Genomic DNA, 16,639 nt, shown 5'->3' on the forward strand with positions numbered 1-16,639 from the left:
TACAGGGACAGGGAGAGGGGGAGGGAGGGACAGGGAGAGGGAGAGAGAGAGATTTAACCACCATAGTGCCCGGCACATGGCCCCTCTTGGGGAACAATCCCACCAAAATTCTGTGCACAGGAGGGAGGGATCTTTGGGCCTTTGGACCTTCTCTGGAAACCCTAAAGGCAGAAAATAAATAAGCTTCACCGAGTCTGAGTGGCTGAACCAGGTGAAAGCATTGGTAGGGGATGGTGTCAGGATGGGGGACTGCCCTGGATAGTCTCAAGCTGACTTTCTCCATCTCTCTGGCATTTAGAAGATTCCAGAGAAATCACTCCGAACTCCCTCTCGAGATGTATCAGAGCCCAGCCCAGCCTAGCGCTGCTGCAGGGATCCTGAAGGCTGTGTCATAGGGAAAGGCCCCAGTGATTCCGCCTGAACCTGTGCAGCAGTCCACGTGCCGTAAGCCGGGAGACCGTGGGTTGCACTTTGCTGGCTGCCCTTCCCGGGGGCGCTCGCGGCACCCTCCCGTGCTCTGGGCTGCCAGGCCTGTCCGTGGAGCACTTACCTGGATGAAGTTCCAGCGCTTGTACAGGCTGCTCTTGACCTTGTCGCAGTCCAGGAGCTGGGGCAGACGACTCTTGGAGTTGTCCACCAGGCAGCGGGTGTCAGGGAGGAGCGTGGTGGTCCCCAGGGCTCCCAGGTGCAGGAAGCCCTCCTTGGTGTAGCGGGCCAGCTGGGGAGAGAGCAGAGCGGCAGGGCCACGGGAGGTAGAGGTGAGACCACGAGGGACACATGGGTCACCCAGGACTTTGTCCATGCTGCAGTCCCGGCCACCTTCACAGGCCTGTCACACACACACCCAACTCACAGGGGCACCCCGTCCAGGAAGCCCACGGCTTGCTAAGCCTGCATACAGATTCCCTGGACTACTCCCTGATTTCCTTCTAAGCATGTCCTCGGTCAATGTTTCAGGAGTCTGGCCTTCTGTTCAACAACGCAGGGAGCAGGAATAAGTGAAAAAGCGGGACATCCGGTTTCTAAAGCTTGGCTCTGCTTCCAGCTGGCTGGGCCACCTTGAACAAGTCAATTAACCTCTCTGAGCGTCCATTTCCTCCTCATTTGTAAACCGGGATTAATTAAATCTACCCTGCTGCAAAAGGGCCCAAAGAGTCAGTTCACCGAAGAAGCAACAGGCATATGAAAAAGCATTCAACCTCCTAGGTATTAAAATAAATCAAAACAATGAGACACCACGTTTTAAAAAAAGAGATTATTTGTGTTTTGTCAAGGTGAGCCTAAGATGGGCTGGAGGGAGGGTAAATTACTACAACCTTTCAAAAAGGAATTGCAAAATATAAGCAGTGTGCTTTTAAAATGTTTCTCTCCTTTGACCCAATAAATCTACTTTAAAAAATCTTGGGAGGGCTTCCCTGGTGGCGCAGTGGTTGAGAGTCCGCCTGCCGATGCAGGGGACGCGGGTTCGTGCCCCGGTCCAGGAAGATCCCACATGCCGCGGAGCGGCTGGGCCCGTGAGCCATGGCCGCTGAGCCTGCGCGTCCGGAGCCTGTGCTCCGCAACGGGAGAGGCCACAACAGTGAGAGGCCCGCGTACCGCAACAACAACAACAACAACAAAATCTTGGGAATTCCCTGGTGGTCCTGTGGTTAGGACTCCACACTTTCACTGCCGAGGGTGCAGGTTCAGTCCCTGGTGGAGGAACTAAGATCCCTTCGTAAGCCATGAGGTGCGGCCAAAGAAAAGAAAAATGAAAAAAAAAAAAAATCTATCCCAAGAAAATAATTAGAACTGTGAACAAAAGTTTATGTAGAGGGGTGGGGAGGAGGAGGAACTGGATGAGGGCAGCTAAAAGGTACACATTTCCACTTATAAACAAGTACTAGGGATGTAATGTACAGCATGGTAAATATAATTAACACTGGTGTATGTTATATATGAAAGTTAAGACAGTAAATCCTAAGAGTTCTCATCACAAGACAAAGAATTTCTTTCTGTTTAATTTTGTATCCAGGAGAGATGATGGATGTTCAGTAAACTTACTGTGATTATCATTTCATGATGTATGGAAGTCACGTCATTATGCTGTGCACTTAAACTTATACAGTGCTGTATGTCAGTTACATCAGTAAAACTGGAAGAAAAAAGTTTATGTACAGGGTATTTATTGCAATGTTATTTCTAATGAAGAAAAGGCAGAAATACCCTAAATGCGCAACCCCATCCTGGTACTTGCTCCATGCTCCATGTACTGCAACAAATGCTAGGTAGCATTGGGTAGATTCCCAAAAAGGCCACATCTTTCTATGCGCCCGGGGCAATATGACTTTGCTGCAATTTCTATTAGGAAGTGGAGTCTGTTTCCTCATCCTAGAATACTGGCTGGCTTTGTGACTTGCTTTGGCCCACAGAATGTAGCAGCAAGGGGGATGCGACTGTTGCTGGTATACACCTTGCATATTTCCACCCTCCTGGAGCCCTACAGCCACCATGGCAGTAAGGCCAGGATGGCCTCTGCTAAAGGATGATAGCCACGTGGTCCAAACAACCAGCCAGTCGACCACGAGACAAGTGGACGAGGTCATCGTCGATCAGGCGGCCCTCAGCCGAGCTGCTGGCTGATGGGAGATGCGTGAATGAGTCTGACCCAAATCATCTGAACCTGGTCCAGATCACAGAACCATCCAGATGACCCACAGACTTGTAAACAATAATAAATAAATAAATACATATTGTTTCATGCCACTAAGTTTTGGGGTAGTTGTTACGCAGCAATAGCTATCTGATACACAAATGATAGTGCCTGACAATCCTTCTCACAACTAGTTGTGAGTCCATCCTAGTTTGGTGCCTTGGCCTCTCCTGGCTGCCCACGTTGTTTAAAGCCCTGTATTCCAACTTCTGAACAGATACGTTCACCTGTCTTTCACGCTCCTTTGGGGCAGGGATCGTGTCCAATTTATTTCATTCTTCCTAGGAGACAATCACAGACCAAGGGCTCCGAACATGTTTGTGAATGAGCACATTACAAATGCGATCAACATCATCATTTACAAAATGCAGCCATGGCTATTCCTTTAAACTCCACAAACATGTTTTGAAGAGTCCTCTATGTGCCCAGGCTGGGGACAGGCACTGAGAATACAAGGATGGGGCTGTATTCCCACTGAGATGATTCCAGGGCAGGTTGGCGAGAGGCAAGCACAATCTTCACGTTCATTCTCATGATCCTATGAGGTGTCTAGAGCAGGAGTGATGATCATTATTAATATACAACGGATGCCTAATCAATTACAAAATAATATTACCAGCCAGCATATATTGGAGGCATACTCTGCCCCATTTCTAAGCATGGTACAGAGAATAAATTATGTAATGTCTACAATAACCTGTGAGGTAGGTGCTATTAACCTTCCCATTTCAAAGAAGAGGAAACAGGCATGAAGACATCTGGTCACCTGGCTGGGTCCTGGCTTTTATCCTTGGGTCCCCAGAGATTCGATGGTTGGAAGCCTTGGCCCAGCAGCTGAGCAGCAGAGGGACCTCCTCTCAGATGATCCTGGGTTCCTGAAAGCCTGGGCATTTCTTGCCAGGAATGGAGCAGAAAAGTAGCTCTGCCCCGGGACACAAGTGCCTCATCAGGGGATAAGATGCTCCGCAGGGGCTCTCTCTTCTGGTGAAAGCTGTCAGAAACCCTCTGTTCTGATCCCCAAAGGGAGGCTGCCTGATCCCCTCAGGAACAAGTGACAGGAGTTTATTAAATGCCCTTGAGAGAGAGATGTGGTTAACATGTGTTTTAAACCCAAATTAGTTCCAAATCAGAATAACTGTTAGAGGCAAAATGGTAAAAAAAAAAAAATCATAAGCCCCGCCCCATCCCTCTTTCAACAACGTCTCTCTGAATGTGTTTAAATTCATCAAATGCAAAGTGATGAACGACAGCAAGCTGCCTTTATGTTCAGGGGAAAGATACACACAGCTGCTTATTGAAATTATGAATCAATCTATTACCCAGCAGGCACGTGAGCGGCGCTCAGAACATTAACTAACTGAGCATATCTGTGACCCAGATGTTTAAAGAGTGAAGCTAAGTGCCACTGGGAGTTAGAAGCTCTCCTTTCTGAAGTCTTTTAGGACATGAAAACAATAAGACCCAGACTTCCGGGACCTGCAAAAGGCCACGTATCCAGCCCCAGGTGAGGAGGGCCCTGCGGGATTTCTTTTCTGGGGGAAGGTGGTTTCTCACACCGGGAACCCGTACAAGGAGGCCACATGCATGGGCTCTGCTGGCCTGGCCAAGGGGCCAGGGTCAGGGGAAAGGTGGTGAGTCCCAGGTCCCCCAGTTTCCCCAGTCCTGGATTGAGAGCCCATCTAGTCCAGTCCCACCACTCCGCACTCCCTAGTACTCCTTCTGTAAGGACCTCCGCTTCCCATCCTCTGCATGTCCAACTTGCTTTCCTGCCTCCAGGGCTTTGCTTCAGCTGTTTCCCTGCCTGGAAATGTTAGTTACTGGGCTCCTTCTAGAACTTTCTGGCTTCAACTCTCCTAGAGCTCAACACAATTCTCTCCATTCCACAATGTCTCCTTTCATTCTTCCAGCCCCCAGTTACCTCCTCTCCAGTCTTTGGGACAACGTGGACCCATATTCTCTGGTGCCTCCCTTCAAGGCATGGAATAGTCCCATCTCCTCTGGACCATCCTGTGTGTCCATGCACCAGGGGATGGACGTTTGGACTGTTTCCACTTTGGGGTTATTATAAATTATGCTGTTATGAACAGTCCTGTATAAGTTTTTATGTGAGCGTCAATTCTCTTGTTTATACAGTTGACCCTTGAACAACACAGGTTTGAACAAGGCAGGTCCACTTACACGTGGATTTTTTTTCAAGAAATATGTACTACATGATTCTCCGTTGGTTCAACCTGCAGATTCAGAAGCACAGATAAGAAGGGCCAATTTCTCATCTATTTCCTCCTAACATCCCAGCTAAGACTCTTCTGGGAACTGAACTGCTGCACTAGGCTTGTAAACTGGTCCCCCTTCCAGCCCTTCACAATTTCCATTTGGCCTTCCCAATCCTGCAAATTCAGATTCTATCATTCCCTTCCTCAACCTTCAATGGCTCCCAATGCCCACGGATTTATGAATAAACTTGTAACCATGATCTTCTACTATAGGTCCCCAACTCACCTTTTGTTTTAACTCTTTGATTCTCAGCTTAGTCTGACAGATGACTTGCAGTTTCCCAAAAAGAGCCAACAGTCTTTCCTGAATAAATTATAGCCCCACCCTACCCCTCCCCCATCTCGCTTCGCTCCACAAAGCCTCCCCACCATGTGATCTATTTCAGCTTACATACTTGTGTGATATTAACATGTGTTTCCCTGTTACAGATTTTTGTCATTGTTGTTTTAGTACCGCAGCATCCTACCCGTTGTTATATAGCACAAGGACCAAGAAAAGTATCTCGCAAAGAACCAAAGCTCCATAAATGTCTTTTGAATTGAATGGGATTATTCCAGATTTGGCTGCTGGGCCCATGAGAAATAAATGTCATTATCCACAACCCGAATGCATTAGGAAAAAACCCTCTGAGCTCAAATACAGTTAATTCTCATTTAGGAGGAAAAGGAATTTTCTATTAGAAATGATCTAAGAGGCATGTAAAACTATTAACCCACATTTAACAGCCTTGAGGGAAAACTCAAATATGCAGGTTATAGCCAAGTAAACAAAACCCAGCCAGATAATTGTGGAATAACTCTGGAACACAGCAAAATCTATCAGATTGTCAATAAAAACATGGCTTGCAATGGCTTTCGTATTAAGGGTCTTTCTTATCACTTTAAAATCAGGCCTAGTGAGGGTAGAACACCATTGCTAAATGAAAAATGCAGTTTATCCAGCTTCTAGCCAGGAGACAGAGAGATGGGTTCTGTTGATTCAAAACTGCTTTGGGGTAAATTTATTTGTTTGTTTCATGGCTGAGGCCACAAGAGTGGTTTCTGGTAACTACGTGTACATGTGTACATTTTAAAAAACAAATAGACTTTCTCCATCACTGTCCAGGGCATGCCAGCACTCAAACTGAATACAGAAAAAAAATATTTCCAACTGTATCTCAGAGTGGATGCATAGTGCTGCCTGGGAGCCGGGGTGGAGCAAAGGAATCTCTCGGGTGGTTGGGGGGCAGGAATGGAAATGTTCTGTAGTTTGATTGAGCAGGGAGTTCCACAGGTGTGTACCCCCGCCAGAACTCCTCAAATTGTACACTTTAAACAGACGGTTTATTGTACCGACCTTATACTTCAATAAAGTTGATTTAAAAATCTATCTGGGAGCCTGGAAGGCACGCTATGGAACAAGATACAGTTCCTGCAGAGAGAGCCAGCTCCTGGGGGGTGGGATGGTCCCCAGGACCTCTCTCCTCAATCTTCTCCCAACCACCATTATGACCCACCATGCTGGATTCAAGCACGGTGTTTCCAGAAAATGCACTTGCTACTTGGAATGAATGGGGAGACATATTTGTGCTACAAAACCTTAGGTTGATTTTCCTGCAGACGGGGGTCCAGGAGTGGATGGATTGGGGCAGTGTCCCTGGAGGTACGGGAATGGCAGGGTCTGGACCACACAGCTTTGTGGCGAGAGCTGGGGGCCTCTGGGAGAGGAGTCCTGAGGGTGGGGAAGCACCAGGATGAGGGTCGGAAGAGGCAAGTGGGACAGGGGATGGGTGAGCAGTGTAGCCCTTTCCTACTTCCCAAGGACCAGGAGCAAATTCCTAAGCATGCCTGCCAACCTCACCCTCAATGCTAAATGGGCCAGAGGAGCAAAGACTCTGCTTTTCAATGAGACAGATGCTGTTTTTCAGTAAGCAGATGCATGTCTTTCTTGTCTCTATCTGTGAAACAGGAAGGTAGGATTATATCCTGGTACGGTATGGAAATGCTGGTAAACATTTTTTTCCCTTTTCAGCTGATCTTAGTTAAATCTGTCTCACCTTCTCATTCTGCCAACTCAAACAGCAGCCTGGCTTTGTGCTGGGTCATCAAAGGAGATAGCATATGATATGGTTAAGGACTCAGACTCTGGAGCCTGTTTAAGAAATCCAAGCTCTGCCACTAACTAATTTTACGACCCTGGGCCTGTTACTCTGTCTTCTGGAAGTCTGTTTCCTCATCTTCAGAATGGGGCTAATTTTAGGATTTATCTCATGGGGTAGTTATGGAACCAAACAAATTAGTGAGAAGAGGATGCAGTGTATAGTAAACCCCGTGTGTTTGTTACCCTTATTTCCCCAGACCTCACACACCAGTGGAGAACTGGGGCCTTGTTCCTGCTTCACTACAGATTCCTCTTCCTCCCTCTCGGCTCCCGTGTGGGCTCCAGGGGCCAGCATCTCCCAGCCCTAGTTCCTTCCCGACACTCAGCCACTCCAGGCTTCCCACTGTCTCCAGAACCAGTTGCCCAGGGGAGGCTGCCCCAACGGCTTCAGCGATACTGCTGGGCAGCCCAGGACCCTCAGGCAGCTACCCAGCCCATCAAGCTCCCTTGGGCTGGGTGGGTGCATTTCTTGGGTTGGACGCCTGATCCCCCATCCCCTACTGCTCTGCTCCTGTCCTTCCCCTCCCCTCCCCCACTTCCCTTTCCCGGTTTGGTCCAGATCCTACATGCCCTTGCCTGGAATGGGCCAGATTCCTGAAAGGGTTGGGCCTTGAATTGGACTCTTGACAGCATCCCCAAAGCCACTGTGTGATCCACGGATGCCTGCCCTGGGGTGTTAGCGCCCATGGCCTCTCTCTTGGACTCTGCCCCTCCTGCAGTGCCTCTGCAGTGGGGGAAGAAGAGCTCAGCCTGTTTTCTGCTCCTGGCATGTTCCCTGATGAATCCAGGCAAGCCATCGGCTAGAAGCCAGCCTAGATCAGCCTGGACCACCCGAAAATTCAGAGCCTCAACAGAGGAGTTAGACGTGGGCCTGGTTATGACATCCACACGTGAGAGCGGGTGTGAAGATGCTCTGATGTGGAACCAGCCCCAGAGACTTAGGACGAGGTTTCCATCATCACTGAACCCCCATCATACTCCGGGCCTCATTCTGGGGGTGTTCATTCGTTCATTGGCAGGATGTTATTTAACCCATGACAATGACCCTACAAAAGTCAGGGCACGCCCCCTTTTTTTTTTTTCCAACGCAGACACTATATTTTTTCCGTCGATTCTAGAAGCCCAAACTCCCACTGGCATGGTGGTTCCTTTCGTGCTGCCCATCTCCACCCTCCCAGCTGAGCCCACCAGTGCATCCTGGTGCTTGTCCCAGCCTGAAGCCACCCTGGGCTCACCCCAGGGCCACCACACAGGCTTGGCCAAAGCATTTGGCCCCTTCCCCCTGCCCCAGGAGTTAATAGGCCATTTGTGTGTCCTTCATTCAACATTAAACATTTGTACGTTGCCCACCATGTGCCACGGCCTCTTCATGTTCCACGGAGAGAACGCGTCCCCGGAACTCCCCGGAAGAATGCCCTTCCCTGGAATCTGGGGGCTTCAACATTGTAAGCTATGCTAGGTGAGCTGGAAATTGTAGGTCTTGGAGGGTAAACCTGGGTTGGTGGATCAGTTGATTTCCATGTCTCTGTTGAGGCAAATTCATAAATTCCTCTTAGAAAAAAAAAAAAAAAGCCTACGTTTCTGCTCCAATATCCCATAATTCGATGCAGGGGAAATTATAATTTTACTCAAATTCAGATGACAGACATCTACTTTCTGAGCATTAATTCTCACTGTTCTCTAGATCTTCCACTAATGTTTTAGAAACGTAGCTAGTTTTTTTGTTTAGTCTTTTATTGCCCTTATTCTGCTTTTAAACATGCTTGCAAGTGCCAGTCCCTCGTAGCCACTTCATCTGTCTTCTCACCTTCCCTCAAAGCCGAGCTTCTGGAAAGTTCTCTGCATCATGTCTCCACCTCCTCACCTCCCTTTCTCCCTGCACCCAATCCAGTCTGGCTTCCTCTTACCCACGGTTTTCTTGTTACTGCATTGAACATGCAGTGCAGTCTGGCTACTGGCCCTCTGGGCAGCCGTGTTTGGCTCTGCTCTTCCTTGGTTGGTGTGACACCCACCTTTCTGGTGTCCAGTGCTCTGGCCCCATCACCCACTAAATGTGGAGCCACACTAGGGTCTGTCCTAGGACCCCTGGCCTGCTGTCCCCTGGGACGCATCTGGAGCCCCATCGGCCTCTGCCCTCAGCACTGAGTTGGAATGTTCAGCTGCCTGGGGAGGACACCACGTTGGGATTCCCAAAGCCTCACCCCCAAACTCACATGGCCCACAACAGAACTCAGTGGTCCACCGTGTGGGTGGAATTCCAGCAAAGTGTCTCATACTTGGCACTCTGGACAACCCTAGCTCCTGAGCCAGGCAGATGGTACAATGAGGACAGTCTAGAAACTTCAGCCACCCACACTTCGGTCTTCCTTTGGCCGCATCTGATGGAAACCCAGACTCCAGAGGCCCCGTCATCCCGTACCAACGGCCTAAACTCCACTAGCCCTAAACTCTTTAGCGAGAAATAAAATATTGCCTCTGCCCTATCAGTAAACAAAGGAGGTCCAGTCCTCAGCGATTGCAGCCACCTGGACGGTGAGCCCTGAGGGAACTCAGGAAGGAAACAGAGAATACCTGCCGTCTAGCAGTCATCAAACTGCAGCCACCCCAGACGGTGCAGCCTCAGAATGAGAAAACACAGGATACTGGCCCCAGATAGCAGAGGTGCATATCAAAGGAATGGTGTCAGTGAGCCCAGACTCTTGCATCTTCCCATACATAGAAAAGTGCTAAATTCCGTAACTTGAGAAGTCTAGTTTTCTTTTATTTACAGTAACCTTTTCTTCTGACTACCTGGGGTTGTTGTAAGAACTCCTACGTATCCTGGGTTCCCCCCTTCCTCTTTGGAACGGTTTTCTCAGCGTTTATCTGAGAGGCTGTCTCTCGGGTTCGAAGTTCTAAGTCCGCCGAATAAAACCTAACTCTCAACTTCTAGGTTGTGCATTTTGTTTTCAGTCGACATTAGGATCCACCCTTAATTCTGATCGGCCCTGTTCTCAGATCCTCTTCATTTCAAACAAGCAATGTCTTTGGAAACAATCACTCAACAGATACCACTGCTCCAAAGAGAAATCAAAACTCTGAACTGAATGGTCAGGGGACAAGACTGTTCAAACATTTTGTATTTATTTGCTCTGCTGCATCTCATGGTGCTAAGACCACAAAGACCTTTTTACTAGGTGGTTTCACCTTCCCCCTTGTCCTTCAGAAGCAGCAATGTTGTTTCCTTATTAATTCGGTGATACGAAAACCACCTAAGAGAGCAACATATTTCTTTGAAAAAAAAAAAAAAAAAGAAGGCTGAAAGCAAGCCTCAGAAATGATAATGGTTGTTTGAGGGTGGTAGGATTATAGACGATTTAAATCTGTCTTTTTCAAATTCACCATAACGCTGTCGCACCTTTAGGGAAAAAGAAGAAGATTGGCAGTGACTCGCTTTGAATTTAGTAGCTCCGGGCAAGGTAGGAAGGCTCAGTTGCTAATGTGGCCACCACCCTAGTGTTCCATCTGATTTCATTATTCCAAGCCTAACAGCAACACAAAACCTGCCTGCATCACTTATCGTGTCTGGAGGAAGATTAACTCAGCTTCTAAGGAGATGGGAATTTCCTGGCGGTCCAGTGGTTAGGACTCCGTGCTCTCACTGCCGAGGGCCTGGGTTCCATCCCTGGCTGGGGAACTAGGACCCCACAAGCCCCACAAGCCCCTCGGAGTGGCCCAAACAAACAAACAAACAACACCCAATAACTTCCAAGGAGATGTAAAATTTTAACTAAGAATCTTCACTGGAAAACAACTTATGATCGTAACTCCGATTTTCTGGGAAGACTAGCTCATCAACCCATTCTGGCGAGAGAGAAAAAGTACAGGAATTCCTCCTTAACCTGGAGTCCCCCTTAAGCAAAATCAAATACATGTGTCTGTAGTTCTGTATGCCATTTAGGACATCAAGCATCCCTGTATGTGGTCTGTGAGATCTACTTTTCAGGGATAATTAGAAAGTGGGAACCAAGGACTGGAAATAGAAAAGCAAAGCAAAGCAGATGGCAGAGAAAAAGGCTTGGGTCTCCCGCTAAGTCTCGGGAAAGTCTCAGGGAGCAGAAAGCAAGTAACCCTGCTCTCCTTCGAGGTCTGCGAAGAGGGTGGGCATGAGGGATGCCCACACAGGCTAGATGACAGCACAGCCCGGGAGGCAGGAGCTAACAGCCCTGAAATAATAAAACCAGAAACGTTTTGAATGTTTGGAGAGAAGATGAGTCAGAGGAACAGAAAACGAGAATCTGCCGCGAAGCATAACGGATTTCTAAGTGTCGCACCGGAATGCGGGGCAGGGTTTTTCAAAATATCGCGTAAAAGATGGGAAGTGGAAATACTGCAGCTCAGAACCTCCGAGATGTCATGCTTCAGCACCGGTACTGTCTCTCCTGCTTTCTGTTGTCTCTTTTTTGTGTGTGTAGGTTTCCCAAACGTAAAAAATACCTGCCCTCGCTCCTCCAACCCTGTTTTCCCACTGCGTCTAAGGTGGCTCTGCTTTGACCTCGTGGTGGTTTCCAGGAATCGAGGGATTACAGGGTTTGCTTCTTACCAAATGTGGGAGGCTTGCTCCCAGAATCACGGGCCTGTTCGCTGGGGCAGAGCCATCTGGCCCTGGGTGCTAACCCCTATGTGCTCTTCGTGGCTCCGTCCCCTGAGCCCACCCCTTACATGACTTCACCGGGAAGCCAAGGCTGCTGGATGTCGTGAACTTCTGCATTTTCCGAGTGCCCCCCGCAGGCTAAGCTCTGTCGCTCCGTGGGGCACTAGCGCCTTATTGGCAAAATGCATCATCGTGACAAGGTGTTTGGATGATGGATTGCTTAAACGACGAAGCCATCAAGGCATAAGTCCAAGATGAGATTACATTTAATTATGGGATAGAAGAATTCTCGTCTGTCATTCTGTTGATGAATTAACTGAGGGAGGGAATGTGAGCTTCTCAGAAAAGAGGGGAGAGGAAGACTAAACGTACTGACCGAAGGACAAACAGGGGAGACCTGTGATACCCTCCCAGGAACACACTGGACAGGAGAGTTCCTTGGAACAAAGCCTGACTTCTCTCAATTCCTCTCCAAGGTGCACACCTCGTCTTAAGAACATCCTTTACAGCTTGTAGCTCTTTCAAAGGGTGTTCCGTGGAGTCCCCAGGGCCACTGCACTGGAATGCTTGCCGGTCGTGCTCTGTCCATGGCGGGGCTGCTGGAAGCTGTGGTCGGTCCACAGCTCGGGAGGGAGGAGCCCGCACTGGAATCGGTGAGGCTGTATGGGTGGTCCCCATGACCAGTGAAGCAGGTTGGATGTGTCGCCCCTACGCATGCTTCGAGTCTTTGTTCCATGCCTTGCTGGGAGCTAGAGAACGTCTGGGGGCTCAAGAATGTGAGACGCGTCCCCTCCCACGAATGTACAGCCCAGACCAGGAGTTCCAAGACCAGCCCAGACCCAGATCCAAAACCAGGAGTCACAGGATGGTTTGGAAAGTGGCCTGGCATTACCTGAATCTCAACTTTCAAAGCGGAACGGGGAGTCACTACTTACCTGATAGGATAAACGTTACCCAAACCCAAAATGGGTTTATTGTCAGCCTTTTGTTCCCTGTCTCAATCCAGCCACGGCACTGGCCCAGGAAGCTGCATCACTGGGACCTCGGGCAGCAGCTCGGTCGCAGGGACTCGAGAGCACCACGAAGTGAAAGAATGATGCCCCGGGCCCAGCACTGCCTACCTTGTTCTCCCTTCTTGACCTCCGCCCTCAAGGGAAATCAGAATGGGAAAGGTTGACAGGTTCACCAGGTGGGCTGGGAGAGAGAGCAGGAAGGGGCTGGCAGAGGAGGGCAATCCCACGGCCAGTATCCCTGCAGGGAGACCTTAGCTGCTGCACTGAAGGGAACCACGGGGACCTGGGCCCAGGATGGCAAAAGCTGGGAGTGTGTGGGAGAGCCCTGGGCCTCCCTAGACAAGACCTCCCGCTCTGAATGGGTTCAAGCCAACGCCGAAGGCCGCCACTGTGCCCTTGACGTCTGTTTCTTTTATGTTTGTGATATAAAATTTATTTTAAAATAATTGTAAGATAAAAAGACAGCCAGTTTAAAGAAAAAGAAATTTAAATAAAACACTGGCTCAGAAAAGAAACGGCGGTTTGTCTAATGCAAATTAGTAACCAGACAAGAGCAAGGCTGGTCACTCGCTCGTGATGGAGCAGGGCTCTCTGAGTGGCTGGGAACCGTTTCCATCTTGTTGACAAACACATGTTGCAAGGCAGGAAATTACCCTCCTCAGTGCCTATTTTATCTCTGTTTAATTGCTGTTTGATAATAAATTACAACACAGAGTCCATTAATTAAACTAACAATGTCCGTGGAACACCAATTCCTTCTTCTGGGAGTTGCCTTGTTACGGGAGCTTTGATTCAGTTTGTTTGCCCAACAGCACTTTATGAAGTGGTTTAAAAAGATGCCAAGGCACGTGACTGGTGGGGCAACACTCCTGGCCTAGGAGGAGCGGGTTTGGGCAGGAAGGGGAGGAAACCTTGGTGAGCGTGAGGAAGGGCAGCCTGGCAGCTGGAGAGCAGTACCAAGGATGCACTCTAATTCAGAACATGTGGTGGAAGAGAAAAAAACCAAAACGAAACATTAGGTCTACTTTCAAAAAATCAGCTGCTGGAAAACGACCATGGTCCCCACTTACAGGAATTCATCCCAGAGTTGGGGGGGGGGGAGCAAAGACCAGCCTGATCTGGTTTGCCATTCCATCATCAACTAAATGGAAGGAGAATTCACTTGGAAAAGTTCTGCATGCAGGTGGAATGGGTGAACAATGAATGCTAGCTATTTCCCAACAAAGCCCCCTGTACTGGGCTGTGAAGGCCCCCAGCTCACAGCAGGAGAGGAGAACTTGGTGCCCGGCTCCTGTCCTGGCAGGGAGTAGGCAGGTAGTCACCAAGGCAAAGACTCTCCTAACATTTCACCTGTGCTGTCTGGGAAGTAGGCTACCTGGGCATCCCAGCTGGATGGGTTTAGCAGGTGACCAGGTGGGACCTTGAGGTAGGGGATGCAACACGAGTAAAGGCTCTGGACAGAAGGGGTTGGAAGGTCAAGTTCTCAGGGAACTGCCCCAGACCGTTTGGAGATGTGGGCATCACAAGGGTGTCAGACTGGGGTTCTGAGCAGTCAGGGTACATGGGGAGGGCAGGGGGCCCTGGGAGGAGGTGGCCACGGGGCTGTGAAAGGCAGATGCAGCCGCCTTCATGCCCTGGCCCTCAGGTTCAGTCAAAAACTTCCTGAGTGGCTTAGAGAACCTTCCCCTGAGACACCCAGGTGAAAAGGCACTGCTTCGAGCCCTAGGAGGAAGCCCTCAGGTCTCTGGGAGGCATTTACTGGACCATCTTTACTCCTTTCCTCATTCACAGAAGTTGGCTTGACGGGCTGGTTTTTGACTACGCAAATCCCTGCACGTGATAGTGTCTGTTACCTCACAGTTAATAAGCACTCAGTTCAGATGGGACCTCTTCAGAAGGTCGGACGAGGAAACATGGGAGTTCAGCGTTCTAAAAGCTACTCCTGGCATTTCCCAAAATGATGCTCACGTACAGCATGGTGATCCAGAAGTGGGCATCTCCAAGGCTCAGTGTCCAGGCTCCAGCTGCCCTCCTGGCCCAGTACCACCATATCACCATCTCCTCTCCCAGCCATCCCGCCCGAGACTAGTGGGGGTGGATAACTGGCTTGTCATCTGACCTCTCCCAAGACGCAGCCTCTTAAATGGCTGACACAACCACCCCCTTCAGGCCACAACTCCCCACCTCCATTTCCCCGGCCACCAAGACTTTTAGGGTACTTTACTCCTCCAGACCCTGGGAGGGAAGAACTGGAGCGTCAGTAGGGACTGAAGGTCAGGATGGCTCCAGAGCGTCCATCCCTCTCTGAACTCCTCCGGGACTGGCTGTGCCTGATCTAAACATATCATCAGGGCTTCCCTGGTGGCGCAGTGGTTGAGAGTCCGCCTGCCGGTGCAGCGGACATGGGTTCGTGCCCCGGTCCGGGAAGATCCCACATGCCGCGGAGCGGCTGGGCCCGTGAGCCATGGCCGCTGAGCCTGCGCATCTGGAGCCTGTGCTCTGCAACGGGAGAGGCCACAACAGTGAGAGGCCCACGTACCGCAAAAAAAAAAAAATAAATAAATAAACATATCATTACCACACTGCCCCCCACTGCAGCAGCAGATGAACCTTCAAGGGCTCCCCAGTGCCCTCAGGGTCAAGTCTCAAATTCTCCAGGACAGCATCCTCGCATCACCGGGAACTTGTTAGGAATGCAATATCTCAGCGTCCCCCACTCCCCCCCGACTCAGAAACTCTGAGGATGGGGCCCAGGAGCTGGTGCTGTCATAAGCCTTCCAGATGATTCTGCTGCACACTGACGTGTGAGACCCAGTGCCTTGGAACATGTCTTATGAGGCCTTGGAGAGCCGCCTCTCCATCTCTCTTCTGCCTCATCTCTCAGCACATCCTTCCCTCTTGCATTCTAAACCCTGGCCAAACTGGGCCACCTCTGCCTCTTAGCACCCAGCATCCCAGCCTATCTCACTCTTCTCACATCTTCTACGCTGTAGGTTTCCTGGTCTTTCCTCCTCCAGTCTAAACCGCTTGAGAGCAGGGGCTGTATGTTATCAACCGCCAAACACAGTCGTCACCAGTGACTGCAGTAGGTGCTCAAGACCCATCTGTTGAGGGAAGGAAGAAATGAATGGAGGAAGACACTGGGCTCTTCAGTGCCTCTTGCCTTTGATGTTAAAGCTCTGTTTCTCCACGGAAGGAAGCAGGTCTGGGCTTCCTGGTTGTTCTTCTACTCCCTGCGGGCACTTTTAGGCAGTGGTAGGGCTCAGGAAATTTTCTGCAATTAAATGGACTGGATTTGAACTTAAAATGCTTGGGTTGTGCTGGAGAGCCTGCTCCAGCACAACCCAAAAGAGCCTGTTCACAGGCATTTGCTCCTCTGTGCCTCAGTTTCCCCATGCTGCCTGCTTGCCTCCTAGAGTGACCACAAGGAGAAAAGGAGCAAATGCAGCCTGGCGTTACTTGTCCACTTTCAGAGGACACATCACACACTGAAGGGAGCGGAGGGTCTGGATTATGAGAACTACCTGCAGTGACAGGAAAGGAAATACAGCTCTTCTCTTTCCAGATGCTGGCTTAATGGGAAAGCAAAGGTGCTCTGAGCAGAGAGAACCACGAGCCATAAATGCACGCGAGAGTCTGTGTGTATGACTGATGAACGTGAACTTGGCACGTAAGGTGTGTGTCCATAAAACAGGAGAGAGATGAAGGGAGCTTACGGGGCATTCTGTCCACTGTCTTCCTTTTATAGATGCACAGACAGAGATTGTAAGTCTGGCTTAGAACCAACCATCTTGTGCTCCTATGGGATTTCATATGTTTTCCCAGTTTGTAGCTTGCCTTTTATTACTATTGGTTGACATAAAATTGGTTCAAACTTTGATGCATGTC

At 49.6% G+C, this 16,639-nt stretch overlaps 1 protein-coding gene across 1 annotated transcript in view; it reads right to left on the reverse strand.

Annotated features, from left to right (window-relative positions):
- Positions 1-16,639, reverse strand: part of GALNT17 (polypeptide N-acetylgalactosaminyltransferase 17) — a 449,556-nt gene that overhangs the window by 3,558 nt on the left and 429,359 nt on the right. Inside the window, exon 10 of the mRNA XM_004268765.3 lies at positions 551-718. Within this exon, the coding sequence (XP_004268813.1) occupies positions 551-718 (168 nt within the window). The remainder of the gene's footprint in view (positions 1-550; positions 719-16,639) is intronic.

Source organism: Orcinus orca, chromosome 16 (genome assembly GCF_937001465.1).
Source record: "Orcinus orca chromosome 16, mOrcOrc1.1, whole genome shotgun sequence".
Taxonomy (NCBI): domain Eukaryota; kingdom Metazoa; phylum Chordata; class Mammalia; order Artiodactyla; family Delphinidae; genus Orcinus; species Orcinus orca.